We start from the raw sequence: 27,606 nt of genomic DNA on the forward strand, positions 1-27,606 counted from the left end.
TATATGGAAACTGATTTCAGCTCAGTCGCACACCAGCTATTTTACTGACACAGGCTCTCTCACTCCCCTAAGTGGCTTATTCCCCAGGTGAGAGCTTGCTGAAGTGAGTGGAACAGTGTGAGGCAGATTGCACTGACCTTCCAGCGACCTCACACTTCCAATGATAACCTCCAGGTGCCCCTCATATAAAGGGCAACCAATCACAGACTAGTGTGAGGAGACATAACACCTCAGGATGAATAAGAAAGAACTCAGAAATGGATACTGTTCAACTCACAGAAACTGGCACCACCTTTTAAAACTAGAAATCAGCAACAATTAACTGCCATTTTATTAGAAATTCTTCACATTAACTGCAAGTGTGAAAAAAACTAAAAGCACTGTGGTCAATGCCAATGTAGTTTCACAATAAGAAGAACCCCACTGCCTTCAGTGTTCTGAAGAATATGACGAAAATGACCACTAACTCTGCTCGTAACTGGGCCCATATGTCCTCAAGCATCTCAGAGAACATGTCTAAGAAATTCAAGAGTTTAATGGTACGCTTCCTCTGAGGTGTTTTCTACATACCTTTACTTGCTGCTACGGGTATTTACATCTATGATTAAATCTGAAAAGTTTGTACAAAATATTTTTTGTTCTTTACAGCACAAATATTAAAAAGCAGGACCAAACGTATGGCCTCGATGATCGTGGTACGACAATTAAAATATTCACAATACTCCCAAAATTCAACCAATCTAGCTTTCATTCATTCATTCATGAAGGGCCACACAAACACTAGCCGTGTGGATTACACAATGCATTTACACAAGAATCATCAGCTGCTATCACCAATTTATGCAGGAAAGCCGGCACCATCAATCGTTCAAATAAAGACATAGCATCAAACATCTACTATTCAAGCCTTTAGAAACTTCAGAACCAGTTTTCAAACACAGATTAATCCTAAGCCTAGACCACAACGGAGACCACAACCCTACAGACAATATAACATCAGTCCAAGACCTTAGGCTTAATCACTGCCAAAACCAGAAGCTGAAGTTCCTGCAAGGCTGAGGGCTGCTTATGGAGAGTTAGTTGGCTGTGCTCGCCTCATTTGAACAGTCAGATGTACACAAGACGGGTCAGACAGTCATGTAAGTTCAGTTCAGGAGCTTGTATGTCCGTGGCAGGGTGTGCATCCTTCCAGACGTCGTCCTTCACTGTGGTTACTTTTTAAGTCCTTTCATCACTGGACCAATACCCCAAACATCCCCCTCCCCTCCACCCTTTTCACCAGTCCACTGGGGCAGCTGGTCACAGCAACCCTGTCCATTTCTCTCATCCCCACCCATTTCTTCGATCTGTCCCTTAAAACTCTCTCATTGCCGACTCAGTACATTTTTTGTCGGCTTGGCAAAACCGCCTCCTTCAGGAAGGAGAAGATCAGAAGGATCCCAGAGCGTTTGCCCCTCTTCCCTTTAGTGAAGTAGTTTGACACCACATCATCTGGAGGAAGAATAGAACACAAACAATGTATTAGACAGAGGTCTGAAGGTGACTGCACACTGAACGCATCGCCAAAATACTGGACCATTGTTTGTAATGAAGGTACACACACAGCAAGTATCATTAATGTAAGTAAGCATTATTGTGCGGTGCTGCCTGATCATAAGCCATCAATTAGTATCTCTCCATTACTGGATTTAACCCAACTTATCAAAACCTAGAATGGGAGCACACAACTCTACATTGGCCTGATATTTAGACAGCGATAGGCAGAGAATCTAAACTCTGCTACTTTAGCTAGCTATCCAAGCTAAATCCTATATTTTTAGACTATGAAAAACAGTAAGCTGTTTGCTGAAACTACCTTGGATGAACTATGATATACATTTTATTAAATTTAATACATAGAAGCAGGCTATAGTCACATTATAAGCCTGATTCATACATTTAGATTTGGCTCTATTGACACTTAACATTCTTAAATGTTAGTGACCTGTATCTCTATAATGTAAACAAATCTTCCCCTAAAGCACACATTATAAGTTTAAGCACCTTGCCTCTACAGAGATGTTATAAATGTGGAGATCAGTCACTGGGTGAAATACTGGCATTTGCCTGGTAAGATGAATGTAGATGTAGAGCATTAAATTAGCTTCTACATAGTACATCAGTACTTTGTTATCTGCTATGCAACACCAAGTTATGCAGCTAGGCACATTCAGTGTTTGGTGGCCTTCAAAAAAGGACATTCAGTTCAGAATTTCCAGCCTGTTTACCAAGGACTCTTATGTCACAATGACCAATCAGCTCCTGGAACAATCAGAGCCAATTTTCAGAGCAAGGACATATTTCAGATTCCATTTTTGCCAACTGCTACAAGTCATCAGCTACTAATTTGTTTTATAGTCCACACAAAATCAAGACACAAAACAAATGAATGGCATTACCACTTGACATTTGCAGCAAGCAGTCGATGGTGTGAAAAATGTCACTTTTTAGCAGCAGACAAAAAAACGCTCTACATAAATATGAAGAACGTTATTCAATAGAATCTGAAAAAGCAATGCTGTTAAGACAGCATTCTGCTCTGACAGTGCTGCATTTTGATGCGGTGACTGTCTTCATCTTGCAGCTGGAAAATATTCTGGAAATGTAAGGTGCTCAACTTCTCTCCATGCATCATGCAGTTGCCTGTTCGTCAGCATGCTTTTATCATGCACTTACACAGGAATTAATTATAGAGCGTCTAAACCACTGACATATTAAAATGGGTATCCCTGTCAAACTACCCCTAATGAGTCAACGCGAAATAATTTGTTCACATATTTCTAGCTCATCTGAAAAATACCAGTCACGCCCAGTTGTACTCCGTGGTTGAATATCTGTAAACTCAAACGATGCTTAATCATATACATATTTAAAAAAAAACCTAAAAAGCTAAATAACTCCTACTAGATTAATAAGGTCCCATAAGCCTTCCTGTTTCTAATACCCTTGATTCCAGTCGATCAGGTGTCCCTGGATATTTAACTAAAAAAACAAAACATCTTCACTGACCTCCTTGCTGGATGGTGGATGGAAGAACATTTTCCCCAGCTGACAAGGATACGAAGAAAGAGAATGGTATGACCCACAGGCAAATTGTGAAATACGCCAGGACCTGTAATATTCACGAGAGATTAAAAACATTTCCTCTGAAACATCAGTAGCAGTGTCCCATATACCAGCTTTAATGATAATGATACATCTGTTGTGGAGTTATAAACTAGTGGTAGTGTTGATTGGGAAGACGCAATAAAAGTTTTTGCTCACTTCTGAGAAGGCGTAATATTCCTCTGCAAAGTACTGGAAGGCCATATAGTGATTTATCACCACCAGTACTGAGAGCAGCAACACAATGAGAAAAAGAGAAAAGGCAGGAACAAGAAACAAAAAGCATTACAGATCATTATTATTACACTGTAATATTATTATACAGTATTAGTATTGAAACCGTCCCATCATTAGACATACCCAGACCAGGATGCTACACTACATTTTACATAAAAATTGCAATCAAAGTCAAAACATCATTTATTTCAAAATAACACTAATGCAAAAAGCTGAAGGAAAATGTCAGACATTTTTAAGGCAACATCTGTACTTACTACAGGAAAGTATAAAGTTTGGCGAGCTGAGCATGATGTAGGGGAATGTCTGCAGCAGGCCAAAGTAAACCAAATTGGTGAAGAGACCAACTCCAATCATCAGCGTAGGGAAGCCCTCAAAGAGGTACAGCCCTGCCAACACACCTGTGGAGAACTGAGAGAAAGGGAAAGACTCAATGTTAGTTTCAATATCAGGCTTAATCCAGTAGAAACATTGTGTAAATACAAGTGATCTATAAAGAACAAATCAAATCATGTTAAGTGCATAATCCCTCACAGTAGTAAAATGTATCCAAAATAAAAATAGACTACAGGAACATTAACTAACACTACACATACACACAACAACAACAAATATTCTATACACACACACACACACACACACACACACTATACATACTGTATACATACACTCTTCTACTGTTAAAAATGTACAGGTTTAATATGTACTCTTTGAAATATTTACACTACTAGGGCGACAACCGTACTTTCACAATATGTGTTCAGGTCACACAACAAAATCACCAGTTTAGACGAGGCACTATGCAAAATGTGTAAGACGAAAACTGCACATTGGACTTCACGCTAATGAGTAGATGAAACCACACAAAGAACAGAGATGCTGGTAGTGAAAGACAGAATGAGCAATTGTGACTGCACCACCAAAAAAAAGTGGTCTTGGACAGACAATGAGCTCTGCCCAAGCAGATCACTCAGAGTGCGGTTGGGCATATTGTTAGCCTACTCAGGTCCTCTCTAAACCACACAAGGCAAACATGTTTTCTTAGTGCGAAACGAGAACGAAACTTACTTGCGTTGTTCGTGACAAAACAGATTCGCACAGTCACTTTTACTAGATTATGAAAGTTTGTTAAGAAGGTGGTGATCCAAAATCAAACCAGTAAACAGCCGAGGCTCAAAACCAGGGCTGTGGTAACCATAACAGAAGGGCTGAGGCAAAATCAGAAAACGGGAAAAAGAGGCAGATTTCAGGTATAAAAGGCAAAACGGGGCAAACACACAGGAGATAAACAGGGGAAGGTCGCCAATAAGGTGTAGAGTCATTGTGTGGGGAGAGCTGAAGCTGATGAGCTTCAGGGGCGCGTTCTGAAACTCAGGCAATAGGGCTTTGTCTCGATTGGCCAGAGTGCTTCTTTCACCGCGACAGCCCTATACATTACTATTTACATATAGACATTAAACAACATTGCACTTCAGTGCAGTGTGAGTGAGGAGAAGTTGGTGGGTGCAGTGTGACTGAGCAGTTGGTCAGAGTGTGTTTGTATGGGGTGGAGATGTTTTGTTAAGGACAAGACTGATACACTATACTATGGCTTGGGGCAGACGCTGACCATAGCCAACCGATTCCGAGACTTCATGCTTCTGGACTTCTTTAGACAGCGGCTGGTGTATAAGTCCAGAAGGTTTGGAAGCTGAGCCCCGAGCAGTGCAGTTCCAGTACCAGGTGGTGATACAGCCTGTCAAAATGCTTATACAAAACCTCCTCAGCCATCTGAGGTAGAAGAGAAGGCGCTGGTATGCCTTCCTTGCCACTCATGTGATGTGTTAAATCCATGCAAGTTCCTCTGTGATGTGAACACCAAGGAACTTGAAGCTACTAACCCTATCTAACAGTTATTCCATTGAACAAGGGTGTGCCCTCTCTCCCGCTTCCTTAAGCTCCTTGGTCTTGCGGACATTTAGCGCACGTCAGGAAAGTTAACCTCCTCTCTGCAAGTTGCCTCATCTAAAAGATACCAGAGGCTACCTACAGGCTACCAATACAACCTTATACAATAGTCAATGTAGACAAAAGAATTTAAGCATTAATACTGAGGATGTACTCACCAGTATCATGTATTTTATTATTCGGCTGGTGGCAACTGTGTACTCCTCTATCAACTCTGCCAAGTAATAGAGACCTGCAGCTGTAAGAAGAAAGACAAAGTAAGAAAAGACTAGACATCAACAATAATAATGCAACAAATAAAATGCAACACAGCTGGTCCCTACATGACTGCAAACACACACTTTTGATGTCCCCCCACTGCACTTACAGATAAGCCAGAACATTAGCACCTGACAGGTGAAGTGAAAAACACTTATCTGTCAAGCGGTGGATAAATCAGACCACAAGTGAATAGTCAGTTTCTGAAGGTGATGTGTTAAAAGTAAGACAAATGGGCAAGCATAAGAATCTGAGCCACTTTGACAAGAACCATGGTGGCTGATGGCTGGATCAAAACGTCTCCAAAACTTCAGGCGGGTCCTGTAAGGTATTTCTAGTATGCAGTCCAAAAACTAGCAACTGGGCACCTAAGGCTCATTGATCTGATTCATGGAGGCCCCATCTCACAACTTACAGGACTTAAAGGATCTGCTGCTACGTATTGGTACAAGATTACACAGAACGCCTTCAGAGGTTTTGTGGAGTCCATACCTTTATTGATTGTCAGTTGTGGTGGTACAAGGGGGACCTGGCTGATAGGAGTAGGATAGGAGTATATTTTTCCTGATTCAACACCAATGTAATTAGGCCAATTCTCTTCTTATCATACAATATATGTACATGAGATCTACCATTTGTGCTGACCTTAATATTGAGAATTGTGTTTAGTTAGCGAGGAGAGTGCATGGACCTGAATGAGCAGATATGTCAACTTGTTTAAAACATATGTTTCATTTATTTAGGACATTTAAACATTCCAATCAAATTCCAATGTCTCAATATTTGTAATAATTAAAATTGCAATGTTCCTAAGTAAATAAATTACAATGCCGTTAAATTACCGTTATATCAGAGGCATAAAATGGTTTTAAATGACAATGATATAATTTACTGTGATTATATCATCCAAATAAATAGTTATCGTGATAGTCATAAATGTAATTCAAACTTAGACTCACATTATTATGGACATAACTGATCTATGCTTATAATAATTATAACAGTTCATGAACTGTTAGAGGGAATGAAACAAAAAGTGTGGTGGAGAAATGATGCCCTGTAGTTGGTCTACAAATAAAAAGATGAATAAATAAACATGGTACATACAGACACACAGAGTCAGTTTACTACTTTGTCTCCCAACGGCGACTTCAGGCAACAACATTTAAAAAAAAAAAAAAAAAAAACAGCTAAAAGGTTTACATCTAAAGCCGGGCTGACAGCATGCTGTGCATTTGCACACAGGCAGCGCTGCCGGTCATCACGCAAAGCCACGCCCCCCTGCGTGCACCACTCGGAGGAGATATGAAGGGGGGGGGGGGGGGGGGGGGGGTGGCTGCTCTGAACTTTTGAACCATGAGCAAGTTCAGTCAAAATTGTATAACGAGGCCTGACATGCAGACATCCTGCTGAACTTTTCAGATATCAGACACTGTGTAACCTGTCAACAGAGGTGGGTAGAGCAGCATAAAAGCATTTTCTAGTTTAAAAAAAACATTGTATTGCTACTTCAATTAAATAATGACTTGCATAGAAGCCAAACTAGCTACCCAAAAACAACCTGAGAAAAAGATGAATTCTGCAACAGAATTTTACTACACTCAGCATAGGAACAGAGATTTGTTAAGAGATATTCCTGCAAAGCAAATGGGAATGACTTAGGAAAGGAGAAAGCTGATTCTTCAACTCACAAATGAACCCGAGTTGATGGTACAAAAGTACTAACACATCATCAATGTCATGCAAAAACCTTGTCTCTTCATTTTTGCTGCATTTTACTTTTTGATTTTTTGTCTGTCAGTTGTTCTTTACATTGTGCCACAATTTTCTGATGGATGGGCCAATGGAAACGCTCCAAAATGACCTGGAATACAATCTTTTTAACAGTGACTTTGACCAAAATTAAGTTTAAATCATCTTTTGAAAGGCTTTTCTGTAATGGCAACAATATGTAAAACAGCAAATATACCCTATATACCAAGTGTTAAAGTTTAAAATCACTGTTCAGAGGTTTGGAAACACAATAAGATCAGGTGAATTCATTAAAAATTATGTTTAAAACACTGAACAAAGCATTTTAAAACACCCTCTGCTTGTCAATGTTTTTTCCCTGTTTGGCACAGTTTCAGTCTTAATCCAAGTCTCTAAAACCAGCCCATTGTGTTTAGCCTTCTAGGTTAGCTGGTGGCTATGTGTTGTATAGGCTAATAGCAGTGTACTGAACTTGTTGAGGCAAGTCAGGTAGCGGATTATATCCTCTTGTATATTCTCGTTTGTGAAATATATTGTATTTGCCAGCTTTTCAACTGACCTTATAGCAGTTTACTATACACTGTTTAACAAAACTGCAGAAATGACAGCAAATAAATTATCTGACCAAGGATTCCAAACTTTTCAACAAGAGTGCAAGTAGTTACTCCTTGCCCCTGCTTGTCAACACAGTAATGTGAGAAGCTACTGAAATGTACAGAACTGGTGCAGCCCACCTAAAACCGCCTAATTAGCCTCCTAGTTTTTGCAGAATGCCCTCACACTTGCAAAATGAACTGCACTGCACACTGTCCAGTCAGAGAAAGTCCTCTTTCTCACCCTGCTGGAGGCCAGACAATTTCAGTGCATCTTTCATTTATCATCTGTCAGCCAGGTGGATAACAGTCTCGATTTGTGCAGAAACGTGCAAATTATGTGCACAGTTCAGCAGTTCTGACAGCAGACGGGGCACATACTAAACCTGCATCCAGCACCACCTGTCCAAATGTTTGTGGACACCTCTTCTGATAAATGTGCAAACACACACAGCTTGTACTGGCAATACAATAGTCCATCCAATGATTTGAGGATGAGGTGAGGTGGTGATCATCCAACATCTTGGGCAGCCAAGATATGTACTCCAACAAAAGCAAATAAACTATTTTATTACCCTTGATTTTAGAATTAGCAATGAATGAGCAGGTGTCCCAATACTTTTGTCCTTTTTGAGTATGTCTTTTTATACAATGAACATGTGTAAACAAACTTCACCACACCAAACAAACAAAATAATAACAGCATTAGCTCATTCTTGCCATAGGGTGGAGCTCGAGTAGGTAGCCAACACTTCAGGTGCGACCAGTGTCGAGACAGCAAGTTCCCGGTCTGACTGACAGCTCTGCCAACGTGGACAGCCCGGCCTCCGCCCCAAAACGCATGCACTTCGTTTTACGGCTACATAACACTGCCTTTTACCGTCTAAGCACTAGATAAGACGTCTGCATGATCAATTACAACCGGCAAACACAATATATATTTCACAAACGAGAACATGAGCATATAATCCGCTACCTACCTTCCATCAACAAGTTCAGTACAGTGCTATTAGCCTATACAGCACACAGCTACCAGCTAACCTACAGGGCTAAACACAATGGGCTGGTTTTAGAGACTTGGATTAAGACTGAAACTGTGCCAAACAGGGAGAAAACACTGACAATATAATTTAATCCAAAATTAGGCGCAGATTATACCCAAGGCGCATTTAGGCTGAAAGGTTTGACCATGAAAAAACAGGAGTATGCCATTAGACCATGCTTTTAAACGTAAAGTGGGTTTACACAACCAATACTGAATATTTCACGCTTAAAACTAACCCTTGCTTTAGATAATACATCAGTTCCCACTATATTAAACAGTTTTCTACTTAGCCATGATCTTTTTACTGGAGATAGCTGGAGCTAGCATAGCTAGCTAGAGGCTTGGCTAATATAGCTAGCTAGCGTTCATCATTCGTATCACCAGATATAGCTATCTAGCTACAGAAATGTCGAATAATTTAGCTAGATACCGTTAGTTAGAGAAACATCGGTGCTTAATAATAACTTAATCCCCATATTATCTGGCTAAATATCCCAGAATGTTATCTAGCTAGCTAGCTAATGAGATTACAAACGATATGCGAGGCTTATGCGGCTTCCCTGGCTTGTTATTTGTAGCTAGAGGTGGCAGAGCCGACCTGGCAGCCGGTTCATAAACCCTGCAGCGGATTTTAACTTTTTGGACCTGGATTTGCGAGCATATGTTTATATATATTTGATTAACTTCCAACACAAGATGCTCATAAGTCTTACTGTGTGTCTGCACGCTGAAGCTGAAGCAACGTAAGCACAGTCATTCCTCAACGAGTGTGTTTCTAAAACAGCAAAACATCCCAATTGTTGCCCTGTTAAGACAACTAAGCCTCGGGGAAAATGCTCCAATTGGTTTATTGCACATTAGCCACCTAAATGTGTGTCTAGGGATCAGAGGAACTGAGAAAGTGGGGGAGTTAGCTAGCTAACCAGCGCCTGTGACCTAGCTAGCACCACCCAGCTAAACAGCCCCGGTCTGCAGGGCGATCATCCCAGCAGTCATAATCCACACATCCAGCGGCTTTCTGAGACACTCCCGCATTAAACTCGTGTTGATGTATTGGAGTAACTCAGCTAATGAAGAGCGAATATCGTCCATTAGGAGAAACAGGATTAACGGCGAGGCTCCGCTCAGTGGTCTTAGTGGATCAGACGAGAGCTCATACAACACAAACAACTTACCAATAGCGAGAGTAACAAAGGATATCTGTATGACCAACGACAACCAACTGAGCAGATAAATAAACCACATGTTTAATGTAAAGTCTTCTTAAATAAATAAACAGAAAGTAAACAAAAACAGCGAGACGAGTCGCTTAGTGTTGTGCTAAAAGCTCTGAAGTGGACAAAGTTCAGCTAGCGCTTCCGCAGACGAGCAGTTAGACTGGAAGCCACAGCGCCTCTTCAGGTTGGAGGTGAAACTGCGGGAGCGGAGACACAGCAAAGCCGTTCTCCGTGCTCCTACTACTTCCTTATACGACACTTGAGAAACTTTTTGGAGCTTCTTCTTTAACGTCGTAAAGTGCTTTGAGGAACCTCCAGGGAAGCTTGTTCTTCAAAAAAAACTTTTCTTAAAGCTTCTTCAAAGCTCCTTAATAGGTTCCTCTACAGTTTCAAATTGATCTTATACGTTTAACAGTGTACATCTACTACTACGACGACTACTACTACTACTAATTATTATTATTATTATTATTATTATTATTATTCACTGTAAACTGTCTTGTTTGGGCACAAATGATCTGTTACTGTTAATAACGTTATAAAAGATAAAGTAAAAATAATTAGATTATATTATATCATCAATGTTGCACTAATATGTTAAAATATTTTCATATTTTAAGACAAAATAGAAAACAATAGAATAGAAAGCAAATGTTGGGCACCCTACATGGTCAATACTTGGGGACATGCACTTTGCCAAGTATCACAGCTTTTAAATGCTTTATGGAGCCAGTCTTGCAATTCTTTTCACCCATTGTTTCCTGCAAAAAGCTTCTACTACCTTCTAGTTCTAGAGATTATTTGTCATCTTGCTGCACTGCTTTTTTTTTTTTAATCTATCCACAGATTTCTGATGATGTTTAGATCAGGGGGCTGTCAGGGCCATGACAAAACCTTCAGCTAGTGCCTCTTGAGATTGTTCTTTGTGATTTCGGACGTGTGTTTAGAATCATTATCCTACTGTAGAAGCATTTCTTCTTTTATCTTCAATCTTTTTTACAGACAGTGTGATGTTCGCTTCATGGATTTGTTGTGCATGCATAAAACAAAATGTGGAAAAACACCCAATACATTATAAAAGAAAAGATGAGTAAAAAGATATAATATATATAACAAAACAGAGCAAAGCACAGGGATGGGTGAGATCTGCTTTGGGCAAACCTTCCCCCTAACCAACACAGACTCCATCAAAGACATTATGCCTATTTGAAAATTCTATCTAAATCAAAAGGATGAAATACCTGATTTCTCACTCGTTATTAAAGGTATCTGCAATTAGTCATTAAAACACATTAATACTTAATACTAATGATTAAACAGAAAACTATTGGATAGCATTGACCAAAATGACTGCTTCAGCAGTGTCCAATCAGCTCTGATGTTCTGGTGCTCTGATTACTGTTTCACTTTGGCAATTCCGTTCTTCAAGTTTTTATCTAACAGAAGACACCCTGACCTTCACAGTCATGTTACAGCATAAACAACCTCCAGTCTCTTGTGCACTTGTCTTTGTGATGGAGCTAGACAGAGCTAAATGAATAGCTGTAATGTCTAATTATTAAATCAGAATATGAAATTAAATAATGAGTGTATAGTGTTTAGGTGTCTCCGATTACTCCCATCCACATTTTACTGTTCTTTAATACAGAGGTTGTCCCAACTTTGATGCCACAACAGCCTCTAGTATCCTGGGAAGGCTTTACCTAGGTGTTACCAGTGTTACCAGCATTGTAAGGATTTAACTGCATTTAGCCCAAAGTGCATTAGTGAGCTTAAATGCTGATTTCTTGGATCACAAATGCCACTCATCCCAAATGTATTTGATGGAGCTGCATCACTCCAGAGAATGCAGATGCACTGCTTTACAGCCAAATGCTGTGGGGATTCCTTCAGATTACAATTTGCTTTGGGAATGGTGGCCTTTAGGCTCATGTGCAGCAGCCCCAGAGCACCAGTAATGCTTTTCTATGGCGACTATACAAGCTGTGTGTGAATACCCTGTGTAATGTCAATAGTTAGTAGTACAGAAATTAGTAGCTCTGAACATACTCTTGAATGTATATCTTTGGACCCAAGGTTGCAACAGATCCTGAGAAAACGTTTGTGTTTAGAAAAGGGAAAAGCTGAAAATGGAGGGGCTGGAGAAGAAAAATCCAGGGTTTGGCCACTGTGGTGTTGAGTGGACCACCCACATTCCTGTCCCCTGTTCTCTTTAATACATGAATGCTTTACCTCCCCAACCACCAAACAGCGCCACACATCCACACCTACTGACACACATATAGACACTGAAATCAGACACCTTACAGTTCCAGAGGGTGAGACATAAATTCTTTATAATGTTTGCTAGATAAAGGGCTCTCTCCAGGGGGTAAAGAATCCTTATAGAATAAATTGGTTTTAAAAGCAGAAAGCCGAGAGGCGCTACCGTGCAAGTAATTCCCCTCCATTTAAAATGCTTTTATCAAAGGACGGGAGTGCGGAGGTGTGAGGAGAAAAAACACCTTTCTCCCCATCTCAGAGGCTTCTTGATGGACGAATGAACCCACCTAAAGGCTTTTAAACATACGCGCACACAGACACGCACACATACACAGAGACACCTCAAAGTCTTATAAGAGAAGAACTCATTCCTTAGCAGGAATGCAGGAAGCAGAAAAATCTATGAAGAAAGGCTGAGAGCAGGAAATTGGAAGGTGGAAGAGGGAGAGTGCATTTCATTTCTTTCTTAACTGTTCTGAATGTCCTCAAAAAGTCCTTGGATGGTTTCTCTTTTTTTCCTTTATCTGCACTTAACCTTGAAATACAAATCTGTGAATAGGAGCATTGTCCAAAATGAATATGCCTCGGCATCCCATTTTTCCAAATGCAGGACTGACTACAATAAAAAATATAGATTTGATCTGTATTATCTGTAGACCAGTGCAGCTATATATATATATATATATATATATATATATATATATATATATATATACCACAAAACCTTGCATTTACATTTTACTGCTACTAGAGTTTGCTTCTTTATAAGACTAATTGAACACAGATAAGACTACTGCAGAAAGCAGACTTTGACATCAAACACTCTTTCAACTTCACTTGTCCTCCCAGATGAGGCACTCTGATGCTCTGATGCGCGAGCTCCTCTTCTCCTGGTTGCTTTTCAGCCTCCGGAGGACAGGGACACTTCCACTGTCTTCTTGCCAGGGAGATGAGCTTGAGGCGGGGGCTGCAGGAGCTGAATCTGAGAGGGGTTGGAAGAACAGTAGATATTATAGGCCCAAATACAAATCCCATAGCCTTTCCATACTGCAACTGCACATTTGCACTTTCTGTGTCAACAAACAGGAAACATGTGTAAATGACAGGCAAAAATGGTAAATGATGTGTATTCTTTTTGCAAATCAAAAATCAATATATCAACTATCAAATATAAATAATAACAAAATATCTCATATTCTAAAATTTAAAAACTATCCTAAAACATTCAAACATAAATGAGATGCTGATATTGAAACTTAAAAACCCTCACCTATTACAGAACTCTCTGCTCATTCCAATTACCTACTGGTGTCAAATCCTTTAAATGAACTTCCAACATGCTTTGGGGATTACATCTTATCAGCTGATTAGCAAGTTTTGCTGAGAGTGTGTTAGAAAGGTGGTAATGCTAAACTGTGGAGCAGAACTGCTGAATCTTTAGTTGGTTTTTGTGCTTTCTTGCCTTTTCCCACACATAGCATAATATACTGTATTAAAGACATATTGTCACTGTCACATAAAATAGTCAACTTTACAGGAAAGGCCAAAAAACATTCCTAACATTTAATGGAAGTCAGTGGAAAAATATTGTATTCCAAGCTATTTGAAGCATTTGCATCAGTCTATTCATCATGACATTTTTATAGAATGTGAAGAACAACATAAATAGAGATATGCAGTATGGACAAAAGTATTTATTCATTGTTTCTTCTGAAATAAAGGATATTTAAAAAGTTCCTTTCAGGGACGAAGGAGGCAGGAGACGTGAGAGAGACCTTGTTTCTCCTTGTATTGGAACTGAGCAATGCTTTACACTGTAAGAATCCTTACCTTGGGTTTTTGATGTGGTGGAGAGCGAGGCGCCTTTCTCATCCCCCATTGCCCGCCTCCTTCTCTGCAAGACAAGCTGAAGCTCCGCCTCCCCGACATTGCGACTAATCCGCTTCCTGGACATCACCCTTCTGTGACCTGGTCTTTTCACGGAATCCTGAGAGGAAATCCAGCTTTCATGGCACACTCGTAACTTTTAAATAGTAGCTGTGTTAGCAACCCATGCTAAAGTACTATATTTGGGTTTAGAGTATTAATGCAGAAGGGTCCAAAAGGCTGAGCCCACTACCAAGAATTGAATTTATTTAATCAGTTATGAAAAGCAAACACATCATTCTTATTCGTCAAAGTATAGCCTACATTTTAGATGAGATTACATCATTCCTATTTACTGAAAATTAGATTGGCTCTGTGCTTGAAACGTCCACCATTTGCTATAATCACAGATTGAACTTTGTCTGACATCATTTCAACAGGTTTCTGCAGAAAGGGACACTATTCTTGCTGTACATCGGAGAATATGCCCCAGAGAGGGTGCTAAGGTAATTTCTCTCTTAATATCTTTTTTGTTTTTATGTCCTAAATGTTTAGTTTTCTTGCTAAATTATGAAACAAAAGCAGTTCCCAAAATTTGGACCCTAAATAAACAAGATTTTTTTGTGTACGTTTTGTAATTTTACCAGCATTCCCTGTAACTCCAGCACAGCAGATTTCCTCTTTTCACTTCTTTGGTCCTGTGATATAAAAACAAATGCCTGATTCAGTTGCCGAGTAATGACTGTCATTTAACTCTACACTGTTAAAAAAGCAGGTTCTTTACTAGATTCTTAATATACACTAGCAATAAACCATACACCGTACAATAATACCATATGTACAGTAAAATAATATTAACTTACACAGTGTGGATTTATACATTACATTACCCACACAGTATCTTTGAACAGGAATTTTGGATTTGTTAATTTATAACTTATATTAAATATTAAATAATTCATGGTGTTATACAGCTTTCTCAGGCATTTATGAATCTTTTATGACTTTCATGACTAATCATTATATTATTATTATATTTCTGCATTTTCATTTACAGGTTTCATTTACAGTATCATGATTTCAAGCCTGTTGTGGACCTCAGTGATTTCAAACAGATATGAGTGTAAACTGGTACTTTACACTCTTTTGAACATTTTACATTTACTACTGTACAATACAACAATGTCCTTCCCTTCACATGTTCCAGCTTGGAAAGCTTAGGTCAACCAATCTTTGGCACTGCTCTGGAGCAGAGAGCGTTAGGGACCCAACAATGGCTGCTTAGTGAACCTAGGTATCAAACTCATAACTCTGTATCCAATAACCCAGTGCACTAACTGAGCCACCAATGCCCCCAGCAAAATTTAGAGATGTGTTATCTAATCACTGTTCAGAAATCATCTTAAGAGAACCATCATACTAAGAATATAAACATAGATGCTAACCGTCCATGCAGTGTCTTCCTCTGAACCACCCTGTAATGTAAAATCAATAGCAGAAGGTGATATGCTGTTTTTCTTTCTCTTTTATGCTCAGCACCCAGAGACTCATTTAACCACTGTGCCATTGTTCATTGTATTACCAGTAATTACAATTAAGTTAATAACTACAACAAAACAGTAACAACAATAAAAACAGAAACAACAATAAAACAGCAGAACAAAGAAACAGAAATAACAAAGAAACAGTAACACCAATTAAACACTAACAAAGAATTAAACAGCAAATAGCAGATTAGTAACTAGAGTAAAACTGTAACAACAAACTACATGAAAAAGTAACTACAGTGAAACGGTAGCCACAACAGAACAGTAACTACGACAAAACAGCAACAATCACCAAACAGTGACCACAATGAAACAGTAACAACAAAGAAACTCTTTAAAACAATTAAAACTACAGTGACTACAGTGAAACAGTAACTACAATAAAACAGTAACTACAGTGAAACAGTAACAAAGAATTAGTAACTATAATGAAAGAGTGACAACAAAGAAAGAGTAACAACAATTAAACAGTAAATATAACAAAATAGTAAATACAACAAAATAGTAAATACAACAAAATAGTAAATACAACAAAAGTAAATACAAAGTAAATACAACAAAACAGTAAACACAGTTAAAGAGTAACTAAAATGGAACAGCAACAACAATAAAACAGTTACAACATTAAAACAGTACCTACATTGAGTTGCAAACTTGAGGAATTGAAGTGTCATACAGGCCTTTAGAGTCTAAGAGGTTGATTCTGCTTACCTGTGGAGGCTTCAAGGTGGGTTTCAAAATTATGCCTTTCTTAATTCTCTCCATCATTTCATCCACTGCCCTGGCTTTCATGTCCACAGACAGATCAGGTTCTGCCATGATGAAATGCCAGAAAACATATGGCTCAATAATTAACTCCAAGTTTCAATAAAAATAATTATACAATACAACAATCGGACACACAGACTCTTACTCTTAGATTCAGGCGTAGTGTTTCCACCCTTCTTTCTGTTCCTCAAAACATCCAGTGGGCTGGGGAGTACATTAATGCCATAAATTTACATATATGTCATCTCTATGAAGTGTGATCTACTTTAAATGTATAATTAAATGGACATAGTTTAGGGACTGATCTTACTCAGCAGGAGCTGTAGAGAGAACAGGTGGGGGAGGCGGTGGTGGAGGTGGAGGCGGCGGAGGCGGAGGTGGAAGTGGAGGTGGCGTGGTGCCCTCATTTGATTGGTCTAATGTAATTGAAAAAGGATTATTCAGCCCATCTTGAAGATGCTTAACTGATGGAGAAAAATTCCATACAATTTAGAAATCATTCAGCCCATCTAAATAGTACATATAATAATATATACAGTCGTATGCAAAAGTTTGGACACCCATGGTCAAATTACAAGTTATTGATTTTCTAATTTAATTAGTTTGCAACCTTTACAGAGATACCTCTGAAGCATGAGTATGTTTATATGCTATGTCATATGCTTAATAAAAAAAAGTAAATAAATGTGGAATGTGCAAATGTAAGAGCATAGTAACTACATCATGTTATTATAACCATTTGATAAACTCAATAAATGTGAATTGGGCTCTATTGTCTATACTATATATTTTTATGTTATGTAATTATAATGTAATTTAATTTAAATCCAAACCAATTTAAACCATTTCTATTGGTCTTTTCATTGTAAAATATTCACATAGTATAAAAGGCAGCTGGTATTTTCATGTTGTAGAAATAAAAGTTACAATGTGTTATATCATAGCATCAAAATGTGATACATACAAAACATATGGGATGGTCTCACCTTCCTCCTGCAGTGTTGTAACAATTCTTTGTGAATCTCTCAGCTGATTCTCCATCTTTATGCACTCTTTCTCACTGGTCTCTAACTGGGCTTTGACCTTCTGCAGCTCCACAAGGGCATTAAACTCCTCCATAGCTGACTGAGACAGACTCCTCTACAGGACAGAACAACATTGAGACAGACTGTCAGAAAATAAGGCAGTCAATGCAGCGGTTGAGTTATGAAATTTAATTTAATTCATAATGGTGGTAGGACTAAAATACTTATGACATGATGGAAGATAGGTGTTCATTTAAGAAATCATGCCACTTAAATAATTATACATGCAAACACTCAGGGGCACCTGTTGTTGGTGATGGAGTCGTATCTCCTCCAGAGCTTTGCTGATTTGCCCCACTTGCTCCAGGGCCTGCTGAAGCTGTGTGTCCGTCTCAGCACTCTGCACAATGGCCATGCTCTGCCTGTGGCTCTCCCTCTGCTTCACAAGGACCTACAGATTACATGTTAACAATCAACAAACTAGTCAACTCATCATTAAAGCAATCTGACTGAGGTTCCTTACTTCAAATGTAGTCAGTAAGCCAGATACATGTTTGGTGTATTTGTATCACACCATGTTTCAAATCAGTAGCTCACATATAATGTAAGTTTATGTACACCAGTTATCATCATGCAAACTGCAGGCAAGAGGCTTACATGATCACACATTTATGTAAAATTTATTTGTCTCAAGTACTCTCAAATACATTTATGTTGTTTCTGACACTGTACAACTTGCTGTTGCCTATACAGTGGAGGAAATAAGTATTTGATCCCCCACTGATTTTGAAAGTTTGTACTCTGACAAATAATTAAACAGTCTATGATTTTTATGGTAGCTTAATTTTAACAGTGAGAGATGGAATATCAAAAAGAAAATCTAGAAAATTAAATAATATTTAAATAAAAATAATTTGCATTTCATTGAGGAAACTAAGTATTTGATCCCCTAAAAACCATGACTAATGTTGGCTCCCATAGACCACTGACACCCTAATCTCAGTGAAGTCATTACCTGCATGAGCGACACCTGTCCCAAATTGTCTAAAGATGTCAGGGACAAAATTGTTGACCTACACCACGCTTGAATGGGCTACAAAGCCATAAGTAAGAAGCTGGATGAGAAGGTGACAACTGTTGGTGAAATTATTTGGAAGTGGAAGAAGTACAACATTACTGTCAATCGACCTAGGCCTGGAGCTCCATGCAAGAGATCACCTTGTGGAATCTCATTGCTCAGGTTAAAAAGGTTAAAATCAGCCAAGAACTACACAGAAGGAGCTGGTTAATAATCACAAGGCAGCTGGGACCACAGTCTCCAAAAAAAAACCATTGGTAATACACTGAGACGTAATGGTTTAAAATCCTGCAGTGCACGCAAGGTTCCTCTGCTCAAGAAGGCTCATGTCCAGGCCCGCCTCAAGTTCGCCAATGAATATATTAATGACTCAGAGAGAGACTGGGAGAAGGTGCTGTGGTCAGATGAGAGCAAAATTGAGCTCTTAGGCTTCAACTCGACGTGTTTGGAGGAAGAAAAATACAGAATATGACCCTAAGAACACCATCTCCACCATCAAGCATGGTAGTGGAAGTATTATGTTTTGGGGGTGTTTTTCTTTTGAGGGCACAGGCCAACTTCACTGCATCGACGGGAAGATGAACGGGGCCATGTATCGCAAAATCCTGGGTGACAACCTCCTTGCCTCTGCCAGGGCACTGAAAATGCGTCATGGATGGGTCTTTCAGCATGACAATGACCCAAAACATACAGCCAAGGAAAAAAAGAAGTGGCTCCATAAGAAGCATATCAAGGTCATGGAATGGCCTAGCCAGTCTCCTGACCTCAATCCCATGGAAAATCTATGGAGACAGCTGAAGCTTCGCGTTTCCAAATGCACGCCTAAAAACCTTAAGGATTTCGAGATGATCTGCAGAGAGGAGTGGGCCAAAATTACTCCTGAAGTGTGTACAAACCTTATAAAAAAACAAGAAACGTATGACTGCTGTGATTGCCAACAAGGGTTTTGCCACCAAGTATTAAATTATGTTTTACCTGGGGGTCAAATACTTATTTCCTTCAATGAAATTCAAGTTAATTTTTATTTCTCATTTCATGTACTTTTCTCAGCTTTTCTTTTGATATTCTATGTGTCCCTGTTAAAATAAAGCTGGCATAAAATTATGAGATGTTTCATTTATTTTTTTGTATTAAAACTTTTAAAGTCAGTGGGGGGTCAAATACTTCTTTCCTCCGCTGTATATACCAGTAACTATTGTGTAAAATGCAGTTTGCTTAGCTCAAAGAAGCCAAGACCAATACAACTAGAAGACTAATGTATATACATCAATCAGCGATAACATTAACACCACTGACAGGTGAAGTAAAAAATTGTGATTATCTTTTTTTGCAGTGGCATCTGTCAAGGGTGTATATATTTGGCAGTACGTAAACAGTCAGTTCTTGAAGGTGTAAAAAGGAACAATGGACAAGCATAAGGATTCTGAGTCACTTTGACAAGATCCAAAATGTGATGGCTAGACGACTCGGTCAGAACACATCTAAAACATCAGGCAGGTCTTGTGGGGTATGCTTTGGTCAGTACCTTCCAAACGTGGAACAAGAAAGAACAACCAGTGAACCAGTGAAGTCAGAGGCACCTAAGGCTCATTAATGTGATCCATTGAAGCCCCACCTCACAACTTACAGGATTTAGTGATATGCTGCTAGATACCACCTTCAGGACACCTTCAGATCTGTTGTGATGACCTACTGAGGGGGACCTACTCAGTATTAGGCCGGTGGTATTAATGTTAAGGCTGATTGGTGTACACTATCAGCCAAAAAGATGATGTACATGTTTCATTAACTGACAAGTATTTTAGATGTGTTTGAAAGTTAAATGTGAAATTAAAAAATGACCTGATCTGCCAAGACAACACAAGATGTCACACCACGCATCAAGGGATGGCATTGTTGGAGAAGTGAGGTTCAGGTGATGTAATAAAGAATACAATCACAATTTAAACAGCATTGAGAGTTTGGGAAATGTATGGAGAAAAATATCTACAGGAAATGTGTAGACAGAAGTGAAGAGTCATACTGAATGTATATGAATTGCTTACACATTTAGCATTTTCCATCAGGTTGGGAAAATATTATACATATATTGCATGGTGTAAGGCAGCCATCAAGGTCAGATCAGAATATGGTATACACTAAGGTGATACCTGCTATTATCTGTTTATTATTTTTTTCCATTACATTGTGTTAGATGTAGAGTTGCTAGTGTAGTTACACCACAATTGGTCACCAATTCTGTTGCTGCATCCTAACCCCACCTGATCTATGCAATTATTGCTTAAGAAGTAGGGTTAGAAGAATTGGGCTTGATTTGGGTTGGAGGTGAAGCTTGCAGGAAGGCAGAACTCCAGGAGAACTCCAGGAGAGTGGATGTGACCACTGTTTAAGAGTATGAGAAAATAGAATAAATCAATGAATATACATTTTAAGCATTAATATAGGGACTCATGCTTGAACATATGCTATGGTTCATGTTTACGCATGCCACCAAATCAAGTAAATGATTTTTGTTTTTTTTAAACCAAAGAGGTCAGGATGAACATTCCATACCATTAAAATACTGCTGTGCACTCCATCCTCAAAAATCACATGTTCCATGTTCCATTAACAATAATATAGTGATTCAACAGAAAAGTGAGAACTGCGAGAAGACCCTGAAAACTGGAAGTGAATCTTTGATGGGCTTCAGACCACGATTCCTTTCGCTTCTCACATACATGAACAGCCCTTAGTTCATCTAATTCCACAGAAGTTTCGGTGCTCAACCGCTCCCACAGCATCACAATTAGAGCCAAAGAGCGTCATTTTGACAAGTGAACGCTTGTAGCTCTTTGTGCGCAAACGAGTCTGCATTTGCTTTCCGTTTGAGTTGGACCATCATTAGACTCTTTGTGACTAAAAGAAAAAAAATACATGTAAGAAAATGAATGTGTTTTGAAAACAGAGGAAAACAGATAAATGGATGGGGGCGGCAATAAAGAGCCTTATTCAAGCTGTTTGGTGTGTGGCCGGCCATTGAGAGCTAGACTGAGTGGGGAGTGAACAGTAGGGGTCTCTTTCACAGGTGAAGACCCCCTGTGGGGACCCTATTATGCCATCTGCAAATGGTGAACAATATGGACAAAGGCGACAATAATGGTGGCGGATATAAAGTGTCAGCCAAGGACAGGGGTTTAAATCGCTGCTGTTTTCAAACTGCCATCTTGATGGGTGCTAATTATGGCAGGGTGGGAGGCTGGGGGGGGGGTCTGCCACCTTCTATATTGAGATGCTCACTTAGAGTGAGAATAAATGCCAAAACAACTGCTGTTAATAGAGGCAGCTGCAGAAGATGCAGGCTAAGTAAGTGTGTGTGTGTGTGTGTGTGTGTGTGTGTGTGTGTGTGTGTGTGTGTGTGTGCATGTGTATGGGAGTCTCAGTGTTTTGTGTTTGTTTGACCATTCAAGCTCAGTGGGAAACAAGTCGGCCCATCCCAAACATCTAGTTTCTTGTCTATACACACTCAGCTAAATGAAAGACACCATGCTTCCTTTGCACTAATACAGCTCACACACTAATGGCCTGAACCGTTACTCCTGTCTTACATTGGAGTGAGCAGAAGGGGTAGAAGCAGGTGTAAATAAACACAGATTTCTAGGAGGAGGAAATCAGCCATTAGCCAAGTCTCCTACTGAGCTCACCAGGGAAAGCATTAGCTCCATGTATCATTTCCTTTCTAACTCTCGGCTGTGTTTCCATTTGCCTTTAACAGCATTAATTATGTCAGGTGTACTCTTAAAAAAACCTTTCAGTTCCATAAAAAAATCATGTTTGTCAAAAAGATGCATCTCTTTAACAAACATAGTTCTTCATGTACCCAAAAGTGTTGTAACTATCACTGGAAGTGAAGTACCATTTATAAATGGTAGTTTTAAGCCATATCAGATTCCATTCACCAACATTCATTAACATAAAGAGGCATGTAAAAAAAACTGTAAATACAAATAAAATGGAAATGCTATGTTTTTGTCCTGACAATATGTCTCACATCTCATATTTCATGTTGCTGGACTATTCTACTAGTCCAGCAATGACCACCACCATGTCAGTGTTACTGCAGTACTGAGAATTACCCATCACGCAAATAATACCTGCTCTGTGGTGGTCAGTCCTGTGGGATTCTGACCATTAAAGAACGGGGCGCTGGGAGACTAACAACATTTTGAGAAACAGATTACTACAGTCTGTAATTATAGAACTACAAAGTGCTCCTACATGGTGAAGCTAAAAAAATGGAAAATGAGTGTAAAAACAAGAAAGTGGTGTTAATTTAATGGTTGATTGGTGCACATTTAGACTAGTTCCTAAATTGTCATGGGTTCTGGTGAACATAAATGGACATTATACTGAATTGAACTTAAATGAAAAACAGCAGTCAAAGCTCCAAATACAGTGCATATAGAGCTCTGTGTTGAGCAGAACAGATATTAGAGACTGACGGTACCTGGTGTGCAAAGACTTCAGCATGATGCCTGAGCCCTTGCTCTATTTCCAGTTTTTGTGACATTTCTGTAAATTCTTCCGTTACAAGTTGAGACACTACATATGCACAGAGAAGGAGAAAGACAGGAAAAATGTAGATTTCAATAATGTAACTCCTTTTACTTCACATATATCCAAATGCTAAGGCTTACTATACAGTAAATACATGGGAACCAATGCTATGCCTTATAAAAACCCATATAAATTCCCAGGCTTGTTACATCCTAGGACATCTAATTCAGTAAATATATGAAAAACAGTGTACACTGGCTAGTGAAGGATTGAAGTCTAGACTCACTGTCAGACTAGGGCCATTTGTATATGCTTAACAGAAGAACATCTAGACTCACCTCTTTTAATTTTGTTTACAGTTCGACTCTGCTTAGTTAATTTCCTTAAGATGGCTTCTTTTTCCTCAACCTCCGCTGCAAGCTTTTCCAACAAACAACAGTGTGAAACAGTTATTGAAATTCATTACACATACTCAGACATGAAACTTCCCTATGAACTATATGAGTAATATAGTTCCCACCACCTCCCACCTCCACTTCTGTACCTGTTCTTTCAGATCCTCCCTTTCTTTTTTCAAGGTCTCAATCTGCTCACGCAGCTGCATCTTCTCACCCAAAAGCTGATCCACTGAGGACTGTAGCTCTGACAAAACAGGACAATACTGAAGACTCTCAAGGATTTAAAGTAGATGGAGGAGAAGGTCTTGTAATCACTTAAACAGCACTGAAAACTTTAGAACAAACGAGAGAATTATCCCAGAGTCTGATTTTATGGAATTTTAGCATATCTAAGCAATGTGCTACAATTTGATGAAACACCAAATTTGCACACATTTCGCTATACCTTTACTGTACCTTACCTTATCTGTACTATACCTTTACTGTTCAATTAGTTTTTTCAAAATGTTCATAATGCTAAGTATGTGGTAACATCATGCTAAAGCTTTCTTAATTACAAAATTCTGAGCATTTCTCGAAACACTTTGTAACTAATGTATTACTTAAACTAGTTCATATATTTAGGAGGATTCCTTACTTCTTAACATGAAAGCTTTACATCTAAATTTCTTTAGAAAATCTATAGACAACACCATTTCACTGTGTTGTGTATCTATATACAGCGCTTCTGTAAGGTGTTTGACTGAAGCATTACCTCTAATGTGTGCCTGACTTTTAAGTAGGGGTTCTTCTTCGCCGTCCACTGAAGTGTTAAGGTCAGTGCCAGGGTCATCTTCCAGATCAGTGTTCAGGGAGGCCAGCTTTTCAGGCAGCTCTGGGATGAGGGGCAGGAGGGCCTGGCTTCTTCTCTTTAAGACTTTGTTCTTTTTTGTCATCTGAAAATTCAGAGGATGTCATGTTGTCACTAAGCCATGACCTCAAGAATATTGTGTGCTTCTAACTGTTAAAAAGCTGCCAGGAGCCTCACATCATAAAAAAATATTGTAGTCGACAGAATAGATGTTGCAAAAATGCTATTGTTGCTCAGGAACATTGCATAAAATATCTAAAAATACCATTCTGTTCTTGGAATGTAGGCTGACTTCTTGAGCAATATCAAAGTCTGTTTTGGTTTGTATCACAATAGACCTTTTGACCCAACCATGGTAGGCCATAAATATTGGAAGCAGGAACCAGGAATTCATGCAGAAAAAATAAATACAATCTTTTTTTTTTTGGTCTGTGGCAGAGTGGTGACCTCACCTCTAAAGCAAAGGCCTCAGCTCTCTCCCTGCAAGAGCGTTCAATCTGAAACTGCATCTCCAGCATGTCTATCTCCTTAAGTAGCTGAGATGATGCTGTTGGGAATCAATAGAACAAAATGAGATCTGTATACAAATCACCAACAGGACAGGACCTATAATGAAGGCATGAAAAGTTTGCAATGATAGCTTTAGATTCTGTCTCTCTGAAACAAGGGTGTCAATGTAAAAAGGTAAAGGTGCACGTATTTGTCACTGTACAGTGTACAGCGAAATGTGTCCTCTGCATTTAACCCATCTGGTAGTGAACACACACTCACACACACACACATGTGTTAGGGGCAGTGAGTACACACACACACCCAGAGCGGTGGGCAGCCAACTCCAGCGCCCGGGGAGCAGAGAGGGTAAAGGGCCTTGCTCAAGGGCCCAACAGTGGCAGCTTGCCGAGCCCGGGAATCGAACCCACAACCCTGTTATCGACAGCCCGGAACTCTAACCGCTGAGCCACCACTGCCCTGTTAGTCTTGGTGTTCAACCTAATTAAAATGCCTCATTCAACTCGATTTATAATCAAGTGCATAGAAGCCTTCTAGATCAGGGTGGGGTACAGAGGATGGGAAGACAGTTTGCATATTTCACTGCTTTCACACTTACTAAATCTGGCAATTAACTGGTATGCTAAATCAGGTGTGGCGGAGAAGTAAAAGCACCCATCAGCCATCCCTGCCCTAGATAATGTTGTGTAATGACACTCCAGGGCTGGGGTTTGGCACCACATGTTCACATTTCATGGCCTCCAAAAAGAGGTAAAACAACACATAGTCCACATAAATAAATATTTAAAAAGAGATATATTTGCCACTTGGATTATCATGTAAATTGTACAGAGAATCCATTACAAGTGCCCCAAAAAATTGCCCCCTACCTTCTTCCATTTTAGACAGCCTGTGATTGGCTTCATCTCGTTGCTTCTCAAAAATTTCACACTAAAAAAGACATTGTTAACAGTTCATTTTATAATGTTGATATGATATTACAACTGTTATTTAACTGAGTGTTAAAATGTTAAAATTAACATGTTCAAAAGGCTCTTGGAGTCATGTGATAAAATATCATAAGTTTGAGTCCATGATGAACTTTAAGTGAATGGTTCTTTGAAGATGTACTCTGGCCAAAACACAAATTTTTAACATTGCATGTATGTTGTAAACATGCCTACTAACATCTCAAGCCCCCATCTGATCATGTATTTTAAAGGAACCATTGATAATCTATAAGAACTGTGTGTGTGGGGGGGGTAGGGGGTTCTAAAAGCAAACTGTGCAGAGTGATTTCTGGGATAAGAAACATGCCTGATGCCTCTTGCCCTCTTAATCTAACATCTTATAAATTCTAGCTCTACCTTTCATGTTCATGACAGGTTGCACACCCCCCAAAACCCCTTCCCCTACATTAAATCATATCTTAAGTCAAGTTCAAAAACAAAAGCCTACTGAACTCCAGACCAAAGTTCACCACCTCCTGCCATATTGTTATATGCCATATCATGTCATATGCATTGCCTAAACTCACAAGGCACAGATATCACATCTGTATTCATTAGCAGTAACATTAGTGGATGTGCTAACAATAAGTTGTTGTTTTTTATCACCCTGGAAGATTCAATAGTTATATGACATACTTTTTGTGCATAAAAACCAACCATCTTGCATACAAAATTAGTGTGAGAGGTTTATAGTAACAACGTGTTGAAGCACCTGAATGTCTCTTTCATCCTCTGAAGATGTGATGGTCTCATCTTCGGAGTCTAGGGAAATTAAACCAAAATGGAAAGTGAACTCTGTAGTGAAGCTTTGTACATTTTCCGTAAAGCATTTCTAAAGCTTCCGTAGTTCAGTATGCAAAGACAATAACAAAGACAGTTCCCTCCACCCAAAGTCTTGTTGAATCATTCTCTGCATGTTGCATTATTCAACACATACATTTGGCTTAGTTTCAAACGTGAGATGTTAAAAACCATTGCCATGCAAAAATATCAGATTTAAAGTGACCCTTGAACTGAAAGTGGAATCTTTGTTCATTTCCCCTGCATTTTAACAAGGCTATCATAGGTAACATTACATAGCTATCACTGCAATAATGAAATTAGCTGTGACACATGTTTTACATTTAAAATGTATGTATAATTCGTGATCACACATACAAGCTGCATTCTAGGTATTATAATGCAAATTGGTAAGATATGATCTCACTGAAGATAAAGCACAATAATTTATGTAAAAAAGACATAAATAAATGCTGCAAATATAAAAGTGATCATCCCAAAAAACAATAATACTCCTGGAGCCTTTTTCAGTCTAATGCGAGATCAAGAACGCCACACAGCTTACCTAAAATTTTGATTTCTATCCCTGGATTCCACATCTTTGTAGCAACCCACAGCAGCTCGAACTAACATTAGTGGCTGATCACGGAAGAAGCAACCTACATAGAGAGAAATGAAAGTTGTCGTGTGACATGCTGCTTTGATGCTAGGGTCCCTCCTACAGTTTTCTTGTACCTGTTGTTGTTTTGAAGGCATTAATGATAAGGGATGTGCACAAACATTTAAAGATACAGTGAAAAAGTT

At 39.1% G+C, this 27,606-nt stretch overlaps 2 protein-coding genes and 1 pseudogene across 2 annotated transcripts; 1 reads left to right on the forward strand and 2 right to left on the reverse strand.

The window, feature by feature from the left end:
* Positions 1-313: 313 nt before the first annotated feature.
* tex261 (testis expressed 261) lies at positions 314-10,330 on the reverse strand. Its single transcript, XM_072688767.1, has 6 exons — positions 10,152-10,330; positions 5,487-5,566; positions 3,639-3,792; positions 3,304-3,371; positions 3,049-3,151; positions 314-1,491 (listed from the first exon to the last, which is right to left on the reverse strand). The coding sequence occupies exons 1-6, from the start codon at positions 10,219-10,221 to the stop codon at positions 1,376-1,378; spliced, it is 591 nt and encodes a 196-aa protein (XP_072544868.1). The 5' UTR covers positions 10,222-10,330; the 3' UTR covers positions 314-1,375.
* Positions 10,331-13,182: 2,852 nt separating this feature from the next.
* Positions 13,183-27,415, reverse strand: shtn2 (shootin 2). The gene is made up of 17 exons (XM_072688768.1): positions 27,368-27,415; positions 26,735-26,784; positions 25,903-25,963; positions 24,976-25,070; positions 24,428-24,608; positions 23,820-23,917; positions 23,614-23,695; positions 23,226-23,320; positions 17,966-18,112; positions 17,623-17,776; positions 16,947-17,100; positions 16,782-16,840; positions 16,580-16,680; positions 15,767-15,796; positions 14,966-15,019; positions 14,286-14,442; positions 13,183-13,437 (listed from the first exon to the last, which is right to left on the reverse strand). Exons 1-17 carry the CDS (start codon positions 27,399-27,401, stop codon positions 13,289-13,291), a joined length of 1,701 nt encoding a protein of 566 aa, XP_072544869.1. The 5' UTR covers positions 27,402-27,415; the 3' UTR covers positions 13,183-13,288.
* LOC140562003 (uncharacterized) lies at positions 18,681-21,559 on the forward strand (annotated as a pseudogene).
* Positions 27,416-27,606: the final 191 nt, after the last annotated feature.

The sequence above is a fragment of the Salminus brasiliensis genome, chromosome 9 (genome assembly GCF_030463535.1).
Source record: "Salminus brasiliensis chromosome 9, fSalBra1.hap2, whole genome shotgun sequence".
In the NCBI taxonomy this organism is placed as follows: domain Eukaryota; kingdom Metazoa; phylum Chordata; class Actinopteri; order Characiformes; family Bryconidae; genus Salminus; species Salminus brasiliensis.